At 37.1% G+C, this 18,025-nt stretch overlaps 1 protein-coding gene across 1 annotated transcript in view; it reads right to left on the bottom strand.

The window, feature by feature from the left end:
• Positions 1-18,025, bottom strand: part of LOC127425334 (thrombospondin type-1 domain-containing protein 7A) — a 145,530-nt gene that overhangs the window by 32,534 nt on the left and 94,971 nt on the right. Inside the window, exons 9-19 of the mRNA XM_051671191.1 lie at positions 16,597-16,712; positions 15,436-15,568; positions 15,147-15,250; positions 13,035-13,229; positions 11,019-11,285; positions 8,782-8,960; positions 5,734-5,867; positions 5,472-5,625; positions 3,754-3,895; positions 3,211-3,326; positions 3,000-3,117 (exon numbers count right to left, since the gene is read on the bottom strand). Coding sequence (XP_051527151.1) covers positions 3,000-3,117; positions 3,211-3,326; positions 3,754-3,895; positions 5,472-5,625; positions 5,734-5,867; positions 8,782-8,960; positions 11,019-11,285; positions 13,035-13,229; positions 15,147-15,250; positions 15,436-15,568; positions 16,597-16,712 — 1,658 coding nt within the window. The remainder of the gene's footprint in view (positions 1-2,999; positions 3,118-3,210; positions 3,327-3,753; positions 3,896-5,471; positions 5,626-5,733; positions 5,868-8,781; positions 8,961-11,018; positions 11,286-13,034; positions 13,230-15,146; positions 15,251-15,435; positions 15,569-16,596; positions 16,713-18,025) is intronic.

Here is an 18,025-nt window from a genome sequence, read left to right as displayed (position 1 = left end):
TACCAAAGTAGCAGGCATTTAGAATAAAGTTTAAGTCAAAAACCTTTCATATTTCTCACTTTGCGGTTATAGTTTTGAATAGAAAACATCACATCCAGTCGGGTAGCCCCATACAATCTAGTCGCACAAGTTGAAATATTTCAACTAGGGCTGTCGATTTAATATGTAATTCAGTGTGATTAATTATATAAAAAATAATGCATTAAAAAAAATGAATGCAATTAATCATGTCCCTGGACCGTAATAAAGAATATTCCTACCATCGGAGTAATTCAAGCTTTAAGTACAACCTGTTTTCTCCAGGGGGCAGTAAGCGAAAATTTAGCTGTATAGGCAATGCGCAGCTGTTCAGAGAACAAACTACACACAGTGACAGCAGAAAACACAAGAGAATGACGTGTTCTTGCGTTTAAACACTTGATGGAGCACAAATCCAAAAAGCAGGGATCTCAAGACATGTTTTTCTAAGTTTTAAACTACGTTTAACTTGACACAGGGACCTAAAAACATATGTTTATGACATGACACAACCAAAGAAAGACGCTCCAAAAGCATCCGTCTGATGCATGTGTACATTGACGCATCCTTAGACAAGCCCTCATAATAAATCTAGGATTGATTGATGAGTTCAGTTGAAAAATGTATTGCTGTGAAATGTTGGCCGATGAATGACTTAAGTTCAATAATATGGAAAAAAAACAATGTTGAATTCTAAAGTCAGTTTTTGTATTGTCTTATCAATGCTTTACTTGTCTGCCACAATAGTGTAATGCATTTTAATTATCTGAATTATTATCTTTCATAATATATATATATATATATATATATATATATATATATATATATATATATATATATATATATATATATATATATATTACAGTATATAGTTTATAATTTTAATAATTATTGAATTATTGTTATTTGAGGGGATTTCTCAACTTATATTTTTATCTGCTATTCATTCGATTAATTAATCAGCATACCATATAATAATTTTATTACAAATTTTGATCGATTGACAGTCCTAAATTCAACGCATCTGAAGCTCAAAATGGATCAGAAAATTCCGCATCCACAAATGGTTGGAACTGCACGCAACCCCCATGTGACTCTCCATTGGAAATCAATGACTTTTGTTGTGTGTTAGATGCAGTTTAAATTACAGATCCACAGAACACAGTCCCTCCATGTTGGCTTGCAAAGAGTGTAACTAATACTACCTTGATTTGTTTTATTTTGAAAAGGCTAGATGTACACAACCTCGTAGAGCATGGCTAGGCACTTTGTAATGTTAAACATGATCATAGCCTAGTCCCCGGCTGACAAACTGCCCTGAAGCTAGTTGTAACAGGTGCAATTCATCTTCACCGCAACCTGCTGTGATGGACTTTCCCTGCAGACAATCCTCTCTGAAGCTCCCTGCTTTCCTACAACCACAAACCAAATCAACTTCCAGTGCCTGGCCTACTCTTTTTTATATTCTGACTTCAGTTGGGAAAACTGCACATACACAAGTGCTTGTGAGCCTTTGTGTGAGTTTCAAGCTGTAGGGATCTCTCATATCTCATCTCTCTCTCTGTCCTATCTATCTTCCTTTTTATCTTTTCCTGACTATTTGCCATCTCTCTATTGGTGGCCAGGGTGTGATGTTTATGGCAGAAAGCATATAACTGTGAGCCACAGGGTAGCCACTGCAAGCTGTTGCATGCAGCTCTTTGCTTCACTTACAGTAGAGTTGTGGTGTCAGACCTCCAGTTGCCTTTAATAAAAAAAAAAAAGAAAAAAAAAAAGAAAAGAATAATTGCCCAATACATGCCCAATACCTATCTTGCACATTTCTGGGTGTGATTTATTGTCATTTAAAGTTCTTGTCTGAAAATATATCTACACTACATGGCCAAAATTATGCAGACACCCAAAAGCCACACCCATATGCGATTGTTGCAAGTTTAATTTCAAAACCATGACCATTAATAAGGAGTCGGTCCTCTTTTTGCTGCTATAACAGCTTCCACTATTCTTGGAAGGCTAGATATTGAAACATGGCTGCAGGGAATTTCTCCAATTCAGAAATAAGAGCATCAGTGAGGTTAGGCCATTGCATGTTGGCCTGATCAATGGAGTTCAGGTCAGGGCTTTGTGCAGGCCAGTCAAGTTCTTCTGCACTAGACTCAGTAAACCATTTCTTTATTGATTTGTGGGCCCATTCTATTAAAAAAAGTTTGTCTTTACGTGCATGGCTTTATGCTTCATTTTATGCATATGTTAGTAATAGGTGTAGCTGAAAAAACCAAACCCATTAACTAGAACAGGGTGTCCACACACTTTTGCCATGTAGTGTATTTGGCATCTGTGTCAGTGCACAAGCCTAAGGACTGCTCTCTTTCTGTCGAGAGCTACCATTCTCCTGCTGATTCTGTATCTTTGTGAGAATCCTCTTGCCTGGGGACAGATTAGGGATGCCACTATAAACTAAGCCAGTACAGGTTTCATAAAGCAGCTGCGGTTGGCCATTGGCTCTCAAAGGCCTCGTGTGGTGGAGTGGTCTCTAAGGCCCCAAGCATACAAACATAATGGGTCCCTAATCAATCGTCAGAGCAGATGAAATTTCACTCAAGGACATTGTTATTCGCCTCTCAAGCGCTGGTTTTGGGAGATAACACAATTGTTCTCACACCATTAATTTTTTGTGGTTTTAGTCAACACACTAAAAGACAACTAAGAGCTTAGTGCTATTCTCTAAAATATGCCATTTGAGGAACCAGTCATACTAGCTAACATAAAAGAACAACATTTTGGACCGAAAGACAAAAAAAAAACCCTCCTGAAGCTTTTTATATTTTCCGACATAGACTGTGAAACTAATTTAAACTGGGAGCTGCTGAGAGTGTAAATTAACCAACCGATCCAGGAAAATTTAATCACACAAAAAACAGTACATTTTCATATCCAACTACCAGTGCTTCAGAGTGAATTCAGTTCTAATGGTGGCCTACCTGCAAGGCCACAGGTTTGAGAGCATTCAGACCAAGATGACCAATCAGACAGCTGGCAGTTGATGGGGCACTCAACCACACAGGAAGCGTTCATCTGCCATTTTTTCTCAAGACCAAGCTGAAATAACAAAGATGTATTTACAATAACAGAAGCAAACCAGCAATACTCACATGTTCATATTTACATATTTTGTAAACAATATTACCATACCTCCTCACAAAACTTGAGGTCCACAGATTTGCCATCACTGCGAACACAGTCCAACATGCGTGTTTTGAATCCAACCCCACACACCGCTCGTTCACTCAGCTGACACGTGCTCCAGTCTGGATGTAAAATATCAGAAAATGTGTAAGTTCATCCATATTATCCAGTCAGAACCGTTCTAAGCAGACTTTGAGATTTTAGTATTTGAGTCCAAGTCAAGTCTCCAATACCTTTTGGTAAACCTCGTCGAAAAGCAATCATTTTCATGTATTGTTCTGTTCACAAGTCACTAATCTGAGGTCTAGTTCAAGTTTCAAGACAATTGTTTACAAGTCTAAGTCAAGTCTCAAGTCAATTTATTTGCGACTGAAGTGCCAGTCTCGGACTCAAATTTCCCTTTCTGGTTCTAAGTGTCTGAAAATCACCAACCATTTAAAATGACAGATGATTAGCCACAATCAGCATATCAGATCTCTGTGATTTCTTGATCTCTACATGGATCTGGCAGCTAGCAGATGCTGTAGCTAAGTTGTGATCTATAATTACCTGTAATATTATAAGAGTAATGGAAGCAGTTGGTGTTAATGGTGCATGGTTCCTTCACTGTTGTTGGAGGACACTGTTTTCCTTCACCAGGCAGACGGATAGGGCTGGCTGACCTCTGCCTTGTACTGTTTGCATTGCATGGCTTAAACACACACAGAGAGCTTTCAATGAACAAATGAATGTATCCTTGCTAAAAAAAAAAAAAAAAAAAAAAAAAAAAAACGACAACAACTTAAACAAGCCTAATGTTCTTTGCTGGTACTTGCTCTTTTAAGCTGGTCTTCATCTGGTCTAGCTGGTCTCTCAGCCTGACCAGTTAAAAAAAAAAAAGTGTTCAAAACCATTTTAAAACCAGCCAACAGACCAATTTAAACAGGCTGGTAGAATAACTACAACCATCAAACCAGCTTGATTCAAGATTATTATTATTATTATTATTATTATTATTATTTCAGCAGGGAAATGAACAACATATACAATCTATGTGAAAAAAGAAAGGACATCTTCAAATGCTCAGCGTATGTGCAACTAAGAATTTTGCTTTCAAATGTCCTTGCTATTTCAGATGTTGGCAGGTTTTTTGTTTTTTTGATGGAAATAAATTCCTCTCTGATGTCAGAACATTCATGTGTAAGACGATTTAAACTTTCGTGCATTTTCACTGCAGGGATGCTCTTAGTATCCACGGCAATTAGCTTTCCTTGCAGTTTGGTGGCAGCCGGCCTGGGAATCACACTGAGAAAGACATGAGTAACCCTCCCCCTGAGAAAATCCTCAATAATGCCTATACACAGACTTATGCCACTGCAAAATATTTAAAGCGTAAGCTCACAGCCCGACTGAGAAGTTGAATTTAAGCTCCAAGCATCCAACCCCCACCATACAAAAAAACTATTCACACCATTGACTTCCTATTATTTCTGTATTTACTGACTGCTGGTGCACCGCCGGCCAAGTATGATACAACGTTCAATTGGTGTTGGCCGAGCTCGTGAGCTACTCTAAAAAAAACATGCTGTGTGTCAAATCCTCCTCTACAGGAAATGTAAAAATAGGTGGAAGAGTTCTAGCCTCCCACTGGCACATCAGTATGCATTTAAGTTCCCAGACAAAGGTTGGGGCGTTCACGGGACGTAAGCATAAAAAAAAATAAAAAAAATAAAATAAAAAAAAAAATATGATGAACTCAGCTTCATATACACAACATGCTGTGTGGAATGTTAAGGCAAGGGTCAAACTACCCATCAAGATGCCCTGGGGGAAAATGAGGATGTATGCTATATTCAACTTTAGAGTTCGTGGTAAAACTTAACAATAAGGTTGTTAATACATTAACAATTGTTAATGCAACAGTTAACATGAACTAATAATAAACAATACATATAAAGCATGTATATTGGTTAATGTTATTTCAACATACACTATACACTAATACATTTTTAACATTAAAAGTTATTTATGATAACAGAATAAGAATATGTAATTACATGAATTATACTGTAGTATATTCATAAATTATATTTATAAATTATTATTATATTTAGTAAAATAGTAATGTAGTAATACATTTACAAATTTACGTTAAATGATTAATAAATGCTGCAAAAGTGATTGTTCATTGTAAGTTCATACTATATTAACGATTGCTAACATATAGAACCTAATTGTAAGGTGTTACTGTGTTCAAACACAGGTTCCTGATCAATATATTTTCTTACCAATGGACATCGACTCCAAGGGCCCCATTCAGTCAGAACGCAGTCCTCTGGACAGGGTAGTTTGCTTTCTCTGGCCCCAAGAGGCATCTCCTCTGGATCACAGAGATAGTCCTCTACAGGGTCTGAAGGCCCATCAACAGTGTTCTGCATGCACCTTTATAAAAAAAAACACAGGAGGTGTTCATCCAATTATCATGAACTTTCTATGATAAAGTTATAATAGTAGTAATAGTATTGTTGCTGTTTTTTGTCATATGCCTACCTTACTTTCCTCGTCTGTACACCTTCACCGCAGTTCTCCTTCAGATCAACATTGCTGACTTTCCAGACGCTCCACGACTCAGCCACCCAGACATACTGACTGCAGTCGCTCAGACACGGGACAACTTCATACACCTGAAAATACACCACAGCGCTTTCAGCAGGGGCGTAACAACAATTATAACTGATTATAACCAGAGTAGAGGTCGACTGATATATCGGTTTTGTCGATTAATCGGCACCGATAACAGATTTCTGGAACTATCGGTTATCGGCAAAAATACACACAGATTGTTTTTCCCAGTTGCGTCCAGTGCTGGAGCGGCTGGGAAGGGTCCGCTGTCGTTATACAGTATAAGAATGAAACATCATCAACGAAAAGGTATGTATACATTACACTACAGTACACATTGTCATCTCATTATAAAGTAATTAATTCATTAACTAGATGCTGCATTATTAGAGAACAGCAGTATGTTTGCCGACAAGGCTGAGAGGATGCTAACATTAAAGCTAACCTCAAGCGGTTAGAACAATGTGACAAAAATACACGCGAGTCCTACCCAAATGTATAAATGTCATGATTGTTACCATCTATTACCTATTTGCATTAGTTTATATCCAGCTGGTCATGTTTATGCATTCATTAGCCAGCTAAGTTGCATATTTAAAGCTAGTGACGTGTGAAAGCAAATTAATATGTTCATGCAGCTGAGAGAAATGTATAAACAAATCAGAAACGCATCTGATTTCAATTTTTTTGTTTTATCCTCACTGTAATACTATGACTTCAGATCTATCACATTCTTATGCTAAAAAAGGCTAGACACAGTGCAACAAATAGTTTAACAGAAAGCAGGTCTCAATATGCTTTTAAAGTTCTTCTTAATTAGACACATCATCTAAAAAAAAACGGCACTCCTGCACGAGAAGCTGAATAAACAAAAACAAAGGGAAACAAAGACAATCGTCTAGCATGCATTTACATCGAAAAATAAATGGATGGTTACAAAAGCGTTTGGTGTGAACAGCCCCTTACAGTTGGTGGAGGTCTTTGGCTGCTGCGTCTTGCTCTCTTATAAGCGTTTCTCAGATTAAGCAATGAGTTGTTTAAATGCTTTGTCAGGAAAGATATTCAACTTGTAAATGTGTGTCTAGATACCCTTGCATTCAGTTCCGGTCTGTTGTGGTCCATCTGTTTGAACAGCCCCTGGCCTGGGCTCATAGTCTGAGCCACTCACCACCGAGTTCAGCCGAATACCACTGCTATCTATGAATATTGCTACTCTACATACAACTGTACTGAATAAAAAAAAACAATGTGGTATTTTACTGTTATTATGAAGCTTCAGTCTGGAAAAGTAGGAATCAGTGCAAGTATGACACCATGTGAACTGTCTATTGAAGCGTTTTCCCCCCTCATTTTACTTTTGACTTAACATTTGAGAATATGGACTAAAACATTTAATTTCTTTATTTTATGCAAAATAGTTGAATATGAAATGCTCTTTTTTTAACAGCCAGGGTAGGAATTTTCTATGCAATAATATAACGGTGCTGTATGGTTTATGTATTCATTGCCCTCTCTTGTGGACTAAGGAAACAACATCAATTAAAAAATCAGCTGACTTTAAAATTTGAATATTAGTTCATATATATTAATATTTATTTCATTTAAAAAAGTGTAATACATTTTAATGGTAAAGTCAGTAGCACAATTTATGATACCAATGTTTTGTCCGATTATATTGCTAATTTGAAATATGTTCTTTGCCCATTCAAGAAGATAGGAGTTGTACATGTCTCAATAGAAAATAGCTTGACATAGGCGTTACAAATATGGCCATTGAGTGACCTGACTAGACTTAAAGAAAATTTGTAATAACTAAAAAAAATAGCCGGCTGCATAAAACAAAAACTTAGTCTAAACCAGTTGCTTTTGCCATAGACTGAAGGAACATGTAAGCGAACATTATGTAACCTACTTAAAGGTGCTGTAAGCGATTTCAGCCATTCTACTTCCACGAGATTGAGCCGTTGGATTAGCCATGCCCCGTCTTTCCAAAACCCCACACTCCAAAGATACCATATGAGCTTTGAGACCAACATCATGCATAAACGGTTGTTAAAAACAACAGCAGCAAAATAGCGCACTCAACCTACAACTGTTATGAACAACACGGCATAAAAATGGCATTAAGCCTTAATAATTTGCTGCAACTACAATACTATGAGAACACGCTAAATGACTGACAGGCAGAAAGCATCAGAGAATGCGGCCCACTGACACATTTCTGTTTGTTTTTACAGAGTCTAGAGCTGTCACAGAGACAGATGAGATATCTCATGACACTTATTTCATTAATATCTTTCAGGGAGTAGGAAAAATTTTTTAATACCTTTCCATGTAAAAATCACTTATAGCACCTTTAATATCCATGAGTCAAGCCGAGAAGGTTAACAATGTGCCGCACTACTTTTCAGATAATTCCTAGGTTTCAGCATGTCAAGTCGTACATTTATCAAGATCTTGAATTAATAATTAATCTAAACATATACATAATTCATCAAAACCAAATGATTAATAAAGAGAGTGCAAAATTCAATCATTGGTGTGTTTCTGTGTGGTTTAAAACTTAAGATTTTTACCTGAGCCTGTGGCAGGATTCCCACCATGATAATACAGGAGATGAAAGAGAAAACATGGAGAGCAGAGAAGTTGTTACATGCCATGTATCAGTCACTTAGAAAACCTCAGAGAACAATCTTTTCATGCTGTGTTTATTGACACCATTTCAGACCTGCAATCTTTAATAATCTACTGCAATGATAAAGCATAAAAGTTCCCCAACTGTTTGAACATATTAGTAAACCTCTTACTTTGGGTGTTAAAAAAAAATATAAAAAAAATAAATAAATAAAAAAATTAAACATGTTATTCTTTTTGGTCTTTTAATTGAACATTCATGACACCTTGGTAAGTAATCATCAAGACAAGTGCTTATCCAACAGCATTAAATACATATGACTGAATTCTGAGTTTTCATACCTGATTCACATGGTCCAGTTTGGGGCAGGGCCTTCCACCGTTATAAGGTTTTTCTCGAAGCCACTTGGATCGTACTTTGACTCCACTGCCACAAGACTTACTGCATCGAGACCAGTTTGACCACTCACTGAGTTTGCAGTCAGATGGGCAGGGGATGATACAAGCTTCTTCAATATAACCTGCAATGTAAGATGAGAGACAAATGAGAGTTTCTATAACAGTGCCAGTCAAACCAACATGAGGTCCACATGATGCAGTTGTTTACTGGAGTTCGTCTAATACATTTTGACAAGTGAAATGGGGCTGAAGCACAGTGTCTGGGTTAACATTGCGTTAAGGTCAAGGTTGTGGCATTTGTACTGATAAAGTCTACTTTTTTTTTTTTTTTTTTTTTTTTGTAGGAGTTTTATTTTACATCACGACTGGCAAATGTCATGGTCTCATTCTGGACATTCTTGGTGGGAAAGCCAAATAAATGGTATGATAAACTGGCGTAAGTAAATATCAAGGAATATTTCACAGGATTACTCAGTCAGCTGCTAGAGTCTGCAAGTATTCCAAATTGGCCATAATGCATCTTTCCTTCAAACATACAAGCACAATAATACTTGTTCTAACATGCCACTGAAAGATCGCTGATGAAGAACAAATGGCATAACCGCAGCCTTAATGAGAAATGCAGAAAGACACAAATAGACATATTTCTGGTTACTGGCTGAATACAGATTTTAAAGCACAGTGAGAAATCTAATCTTCCTTCAGGCTGATCATGACATTTGCCTTGACAACCTGTGGACCAATAAAAAGTCATAAATGAATTCTTCCTGCTAGGGACAACAAACCTTTTGTTAATAAGGATTAGGCATTTTAGAATACCGAGACTGATTTCAATGACCATTGTCCAATGTATATTTAACTATTCCATTTTGAACACATTCAAGGAGGAAGAGACCATCAGTGACCTTCACAATAAATTGTCACATATAATTTATATATGAAAAAAAAATTCATGTCAGATTTAAGTAGGAGTAGATCTCTTTGAAGGTCTTCAGCACAAGAACTAGTAGAGGTGTTCACACAGAACGTGATTTAGCATTTGTCTGTGCAGTTTTTTTAATTGTTTTTCTATATAAACATGAAATAGAAAGACGTCTTTGACCGTTGCACTGCTTATGCAAGCATAGACAGGCATATTTTGTGCTGCGTTTTTAGGACACCATGTCGAGTTAAAAAGAAAATACATTTTTAAAAAACACTTCTTTAGACACAGCTGTAACAAGCTGTAGCAAGTACCACCTTGAGGTGGGGGGGGTGCCGATTCTTTGAGCCACTCACAGGCCTCAAGCTGAGAGTGTACAATCCATACAAGATGACTGTGACTCATAAAGAGAGAGGTCTTAATGTCACAAGCTCCCGCATTGCCCAAAACAGTCCACATGCTTTTCTAGCACTGTAGATTTCCGCAGTCTAATCTGGGGCTCCGAGGAACGAACTGCCAAATGCTCTTTTGTCTTTTCTGTATCCCATAAAGTACAAAGTGGTGAAAGGTGCCCAAACAGAATTTGACTAAAACACTGTTGTGGAGCTCTCAGTTTGCACATTATTTTTTGTATTGACCATCACTGGGTGTAAAACATACTTAGCGAGACAATCTCTTTACTGTCTTTAGTGAAGGCAGACCAACTAAAAGGATTGTTTAGTTAAATGCTTAAGCTCATATACATTTCAAATAGGATGAAACTGCGAATACTGCTTGGAGTTGATTATTTTGTATTTTCAGTTTGATGCATGCAGTTAATTGCATCCCTCATTGTATTACTACATACATTAGGGTCCAAAAGCCTGAGACAACATTGAAAATGTGGCTTTTTTTTTTTTTTCATTCAAACCTGGAAATAATAAGTTTTAGGATTTTGAGAAAAAAAAGAAAAAAAGTTATGTAAAATGAAGAAGAAAATGTTCTGGACTAATGATTCTGGACTAATTGTTGGTCTGATCGATTGTACACAAATTTGTGACATTGTGCCATGTCAACTGTGTTGTACAAAAGGTCAGATTTCCTTGCTTCCATTGATGTAGACATGATGCTTTTTGGAACATTCTCAAATCATACTTTTCACTCAAATTGAAATCCTTTAATTTGTAATAGAAATATATATTTCCATTACAAATTAAAGGATTGCAATGTCACCCCACTGTAATCGAATCACTCATGTGTGTCATTACTGCCAACCCACCGTGACTGTTGCAGCGTGACGTCTCCACAAGGCGGTTATCCTGGTCATAACACACCATGGCTTGATACCGGTAGCCCTGGCCACACTCCTTGATATCACCTTGCACTTTCATACCCAAAAGACCTTCTAAGCGGCCACCCTCGGGCAGGATGCAGTCGGACCAATTCCCCACCGGCAGGGCGTTGTACTTGTTGCAGGGGCAGTACTGGGTCTCACTCAGAGGGTACATCTGAGTATTCTTACATTGCTCGCTCTTTTTGCTTTTACCTAAGCATGCAAAATCACACAACAAATTTGATTTGAGATCAAAAAATGTTAGAAAACATCCAATATGCTTCAAGGTTGCATGTTTCCCATTAAAGGGATACCAAAAAATGAAAATTCTCTTATCATTTACTCACCCTCATGCCATCCCAGATGTGTATAACTGTCTTTCTTTTGCTGAACACAAGCAAAGTTTTTTTTTTTTTTAAATATCTGAGCTCTGTGGGTCCATACAATGCAAGTGAATGGTGACCAGAACTTTGAAGGTCCAAAAATCATATAAAGGCAGCTTAAAATAAATCCATACAACTCTAGTGTTAAATCCATGCCTTCAGACGATAGGTGTGCGTGAGAAACTAATAAATATTTTAGTCCTTTTATTTACTATAAATTTCCATTTTCATTTTTACATTCTTTTTTTGTTTTTGACAATTTGCATTATTTGTGCATATCGCCATCTATGGGCAGGGAGGAAAATGTATAGTAAAAAAAGGACTTGAATATTGATAGAGTCTGTGGATTACATTTATGCTGCCTTTATATGCTTTTTGGACCTTTAAAGTTCTAGTCACCATTCACTTGCATTGTATGGACCTACAGAGCTGAGATATTCTTCTTAAAATCTGCATTTGTGTTCATCAGAAGAAATGTGGAATGGCATGATGGTGATGAGATAAAAAAGAATGTTCATTTTTGAGTGAACTATCACTTTAATAGAACAGTTAACCCAAAAATGAAAGTCCTGTCATCATTTTGTTCCAAACCTATATGACTTTCTTTCATGGAACACAAAAAGAGATGTTAGGCTCAGTCACCATTTACTTTCATTGCATTTTTGTCCTTACAATGAGAGTGAATTGTGACTAAGGATACCATTCTGCTCAACATCACCTTTTGTATTACATGGAAGAAAAAAATAAGTCAAATGGTTTTAGAAAAACATGAGGATGAAGGATGACAGTAAATTATGCCTTTAAAAAAAAAAAAAAATGCTTCAATAGTCAGGAAATCTTAGAAAGAAGTAGCCTTGCAATGGTAAATCTCTCGTTTGGTCAAAACAAAACTTCTGATCATGAGTAAGCAGACTTATCCAAATTTAAACAAACAACAACACTACTAATCACATTGAATCCTTTTAGATAGTTACATAACTTGAAGCAGGTCTTTTTAAAGGGCAATAAGGTCTTTGGCACACACACTATAATTTGGTAACCCTTTTAAATCAGTGACTAAGCTCCTCATGGCACATTACGCTAGGGGTTTAACCCTATTTCTGTCTCAGGTGAGATTCAGGCACATGCACATAATTGACAGCATTTAGCAAAACTACTTGTATCAAGTGAATTGTTAACCTCAGCGCAAAAACCTGTGTCTTATTCAATCGAGTTTAACCAGGTATTATCTGCATTGGTTACGTGCTGCTCCATAAAAAAATAAAATAAAAAAATAATCACTAAATCTTTGTGCATGTTTTCAGCATTACCTGATACACATACTTCCTTTAGAGACTCGTGTACTTTATCAGTGCAGACAATGTGTGCAAATAAACAATGCTATCAGCAAGCACAATTCATTCTTAGTGGATTCCGCCCCAAATGTTGAGCATTATACTATAACTACATTTTATTAAAAGAGAACTGTGTTAGAACAACCTATTTGTGTATTTATTCAGTTACTTAGGCAGAGACAAATTTGTATCATCAACTTTACACTTTATTTAGACCTGCTGATTCATAAAGAAGAAGCACTTACCAACAAGCATCCTTTTCCTGGTTCTAACACCTACACAATCGGCAGTACAGGAGGAGAATTTGGACCAGTTAGTCAGCTGGCAGTCATCCTGACATGGAAGCTGACAGGACTGAGTGAGTTGAGGCATAGGACCAGCAAACTTAAGACAGGACGAAACATCTGTTGGTCCACCATCCAACTTCTTACAAGAGACAGCTGTGAGAGAAAGAGAAGATGAGAGATCAAAAATTGACAGACAGGCATATTTCATGATTACAGGTACTTGGTACTTGACATGGCCAAAAGTATGTTAACACCCCTTTCTAATTAACAGCTTTGGCTTGTCCCCTTAAAGGAATATTCCAGGTTCAATTCAAGTTAAGCTCAATCAGCAGCATTTGTGTCATAATGTTAATTACACAAAAATATATATATATATTTTTTCTTTAACAAATGCAAAAATCGAGGTTACAGTGAGGCACTTACAATGGAAGTGAATGGGGCCAATTTTTTGGGGGGTTAAAGGCAGAAATTTGAAGCTCATCATTTTATAAAAGCACTTACATTAATTCGTCTTTTTAAAACTTATGTATTATTTGAGCTGTTAAGTTGTTTAAATCGTCATTTTACAGTCATTTTAGGGTTTTAGGGTTTGTAGACATTACATCAGTATGGCAACAAAGTTGTAAAACTGGCTATAACTTTACACAGCAAAGGTTAATAAGTGATTTTATTACACTGAAATCATGTTAACAAACATATTGCTAATGTCTTGTGGCTATACTTTTTCAAAAGTAAGTATTTTAATGTTTAAAAAATGGCCCCCATTCACTTCCATTGTGAATGTCCAAGTGCCTCACTGTAACCCAGATTTTTTGCCTTTTTTTAAAGAAAAGGAGGGGCAAGTCAAAATTAATTTTTGTGGTATTCAATATTATGCCACAAATGCTGTCGAGCTTAACTTGTATTGAACCCAGAATATTCCTTTAATTCCAGAGAAGACACATTTTAATGGTACGTCATACAATGACATTCTAGAACATTATATGCCTAAAAACAAAACAGAAAAAAAAAAATAAAAAAATAAAAAAATAAAGAAATAACCATATACACACACATATATATATATATATATATATATATATCTGTAAACAAAACTCTGCTCTTCTCTGGGTCAACACTGATAAAGATCAGCCCACTTTCACCAATAAAGCCACATATATTGCAAAAAGATACGCATCTTGTGATGGATTACACGAGAAGGAGGTTAAATGCCTATTGACTCAAGTAGCCGAACGGATCCAGACATATATCACTGAATGAGGGTGAAAGTCATTTAATTGGATTGCTTCTTCAGCCATGTCTTTGTATTGCAGGATTCTGGGTAATGGCTTCTGATGTGGGCTGTTCTGAGAAGTGCTGTGTATCTTAGTATCTAAAGAAGATCTTTATGATATGGTTCTAATGCGAGTCTGGGAATCATCTGCAGACACTCTCTTTTTCTTTGACCAAAGATCAAACTCTTTATGGGATACACCCCTACATTCTTTAAAGCAAACATGGCATTTCTCTTTTAATATTGTTTAACATTTTCCAAACAATAGTTCCCAAATAAATGCATTTTTAGGTCAGTTATGAATTTTGTAGAACCTTGCATCAAATTGTTTGGTAAATGTGTCTCTATCAGAGATATTGCATGCTTGGATTGCAGCAAAAACAGTCTCGAGGCTTAAAAGCCAATACTCTTATCTTTAATTTTCAAATATATTTTTCAATCACACCATAGTAATGGTAAGAGTTTATTGGTGAGAGTAAGAGCAAAGGGTTTAGCTTTTCACTGCTTCAGAGAAGGCCCTGAATCTTTTGAACAACATTTATTTTGGATCTAGAAGCATTTACACAGATATTAATGTTGTTTATACAGAGCCCAAAGTAGTGCTTTGATGCTAACTCTCAGTCACAGATCAAATTACCACCAATCTCATGCATTTACTGCACGTTTAAACATCTCCCCAACTTCAGTGTGAACCATATCTACAAGTATATACAAAGATATACTAACATAAATGGCCTATTATTGTAAGATGTTGCATCTATCTTATTGACAGGTTGATGATGAGGGGTCTTCTGTACCTCGAGCCTGTAGTCCTGGTCCACAGGTCTCTTGAGCTCCAGGACTGTCCTGCCGAACGTTCCAGGGCACCAACTGACATCTACGCCACTTGTGGGTTTTCCACCTATGGCACAAGAGACCACTAGTGAAAATGCTTCTTTTACATCTCTTTTGCAACATGGTCAATGCCACAGGTTTAAATACTTCCAATATGGACCCTACAGGACTTTCTGACTGTATTTTATTAAATTAAGCACTGAAATTCAAAATTAAGTAATAATTAGATTTTGAGGAAGATGTTATGTTTACCTGTAACCAGGACAAACAGATGAGGAGTCGCATTCTTTTTCCTGGGAGAGCACTTCTGGACAGTCCTGGCCCCCATTGGCTGGAAGTTGAATGATGATGCGTTTTCTGTATTGCTTCTTTTTGATGGCACCACCTTAATTTACACAGGAGGATAAGATGTCACATATAAATGGAGAAAAGCTTATAAAGAAAACATTATTACCCACAAACCTAATCAGAACATTACTCTCTGCCTGATTACTATATGTTGCATTTAACAAAGTTTTCTGTCACACTTGGCAGTACATTCAAGCTACCACATGCTTTGTGGTTTAATGACTATAATATTAGGTGCTATTTAAAAATGAAATGATGATAATGAGGCCATAATTCTCAGCTTTTTAAAAACTTGATTTAGTTATTCATGCACTCATTGAACTTCTCCAGAAGGCAAAATCATTTACAAATATGTGCACCTCATTGATGATTATTTCATAGAAGTTCAAGTTAGCAGTACAAATTGAGATAGTAGATCACTTAAAAAAAAAAAAAAAAAAAAGTTAGTCCAATCCCACACATACAATATTTAAATGTAATCAATGTCAACTTGAAAGGAGAAATCAATAAACTACTGAGAGTGTAGGATAAAAAAATAAATAATAAATGTAAAAAAAAAAAAAACATCTGCACACTGAAGGACCTCTCCAGCAGATGTTTATTGACAGGCATTGAGCTAGTATTTCTTACAAAACAGACTCAAGTGTGCCATTCACAGAAATAAATAAATTATTTTAACAAGCAATTGCAATGCAGCACAAGTACACCTTATATAGCAAAATGCTCAGATATTGGCTGCTTATTATAATATTCTTTTTTTGGTTCCTATAGACAGGGTTGCCAGGCAACAATACCTCTTTATAGTGTTGTTAGAAAGCCATTGTGGGAACAAAGATTCAGTTTTTTAGCACTTCTGATGGAATGCTGAGAAAGTGACACAATTATTTATGCACTTAACCAAAAATCATTTATTGATGTAGATAAAAGATAAAAAGCTATAAACATTCCTTTGAATTATATTTTTTCCTATTCATCTTCAGTTCAAGACAAAGCTAAACAAAACACCTTAAATAGATGGTAATTTTTCTGGCCCTATTTTTGTGTGTTAAAAAAGCAGAACAGCACCTGTCTGGCATGAGGAGAGGCAAGGTGACCAATCACTGTACGGAGTGACGATGCAGTCTCTCTTACAGGGCAGAAGACATGGTCTCACTGTCTCTGGACGCAGGCTCTCTGGACACCTATATAAACACATTAAAACAGGACGGAGATGTTCACACTAACTAGGACAATGAAATCAATGACCATGGCATGCCATCATTGTGGATATACAGTGCATCCAGGAAGCATTCACAGCGCTACACTTTTTCCACATTTTGTTATGTTACAGCCTTATTCCAAAATGGATTAAATTAATTATTTTCCTAAATTCTACAAACAATACCCCATAATGACAGTGTGAAAGAAGTTTGTTTGAAATCTTTGCAAATTTCTTTAAAAAAAAAAACACACACAAAAAAAAAAAAAAACACCACATGTACATAAGTATTCACAGCCTTTGCTCAATACTTTGTTGAAGCACCTTTGGCACCAATTACAGCCTCAAGTCTTTTTGAGTATGATGCTACAAGCTTGGCACACCTATTTTTGGGCAGTTTCTCCCATTCTTCTTTGCAGGACCTCTCAAGCTCCATCAGTTTGGATGGGGAGTATCGGTGCACAGCCATTTTCAGATCTCTCCAGAGATGTTCAATCAGGTTCAAGTCTGGGCTCTGGCCGGGTCACTCAAGGACATTCATAGAGTTGTCCCGGAGCCACTCCTTTGTTATCTTGGCTGTGTGCTTAGGGTCGTTGTCCTGTTGGAAGATGAACCTTCGCACCAGTCTGAGGTCCAGAGCGCTCTGGAGCAGGTTTTCATCAAGGATGTCTCTGTAAATTGTTGCATTCATCTTTCCCTCGATCCTGACTAGTCTCCCAGTCCTGCCGCTGAAAAACATCCCCACAGCATGATGCTGCCACCACCATGCTTCACTGTAGGGATGGTATTGGCCAGGTGATGAGCGGTGCCTGGTTTCCTCCAGACATGACGCTTGTCATTCAGGCCAAAGTGTTCAATCTTTGTTTCTCATGGTCTGAGAGTCCTTCAGGTGCCTTTTGACAAACTCCAGGCGGGCTGTCATGTGCCTTTTACTGAGGAGTGGCTTCCGTCTGGCCACTCTATCATACAGGCCTGATTGGTGGAGTGCTGCAGAGATGGTTGTTCTTCTGGAAGGTTCTCCTCTCTCCACAGAGAAAAGCTGGAGCTCTGTCAGAGTGACCATCGGGTTCTTGGTCACCTCCCTGACTAAGGCCCTTCTCCCCGATCACTCAGTTTGGCCAGGCGGCCAGCTCTAGGAAGAGTCCTGGTGGTTCCAAACTTCTTCCATTTACGGATGATGGAGGCCACTGTGCTCATTGGGACCTTCAATGCTGCAGAAATTTTTCTGTACCCTTCCCCAGATCTGTGCCTCGATACAGTCCTGTCTCAGAGGTCTACAGACAATTCCTTGGACTT

The sequence above is a fragment of the Myxocyprinus asiaticus genome, chromosome 34 (genome assembly GCF_019703515.2).
Source record: "Myxocyprinus asiaticus isolate MX2 ecotype Aquarium Trade chromosome 34, UBuf_Myxa_2, whole genome shotgun sequence".
Taxonomy (NCBI): Eukaryota; Metazoa; Chordata; class Actinopteri; order Cypriniformes; family Catostomidae; genus Myxocyprinus; species Myxocyprinus asiaticus.
Note: the sequence above shows the minus strand (reverse complement) of the source record. Positions and strands in the feature narration are given on the sequence as shown.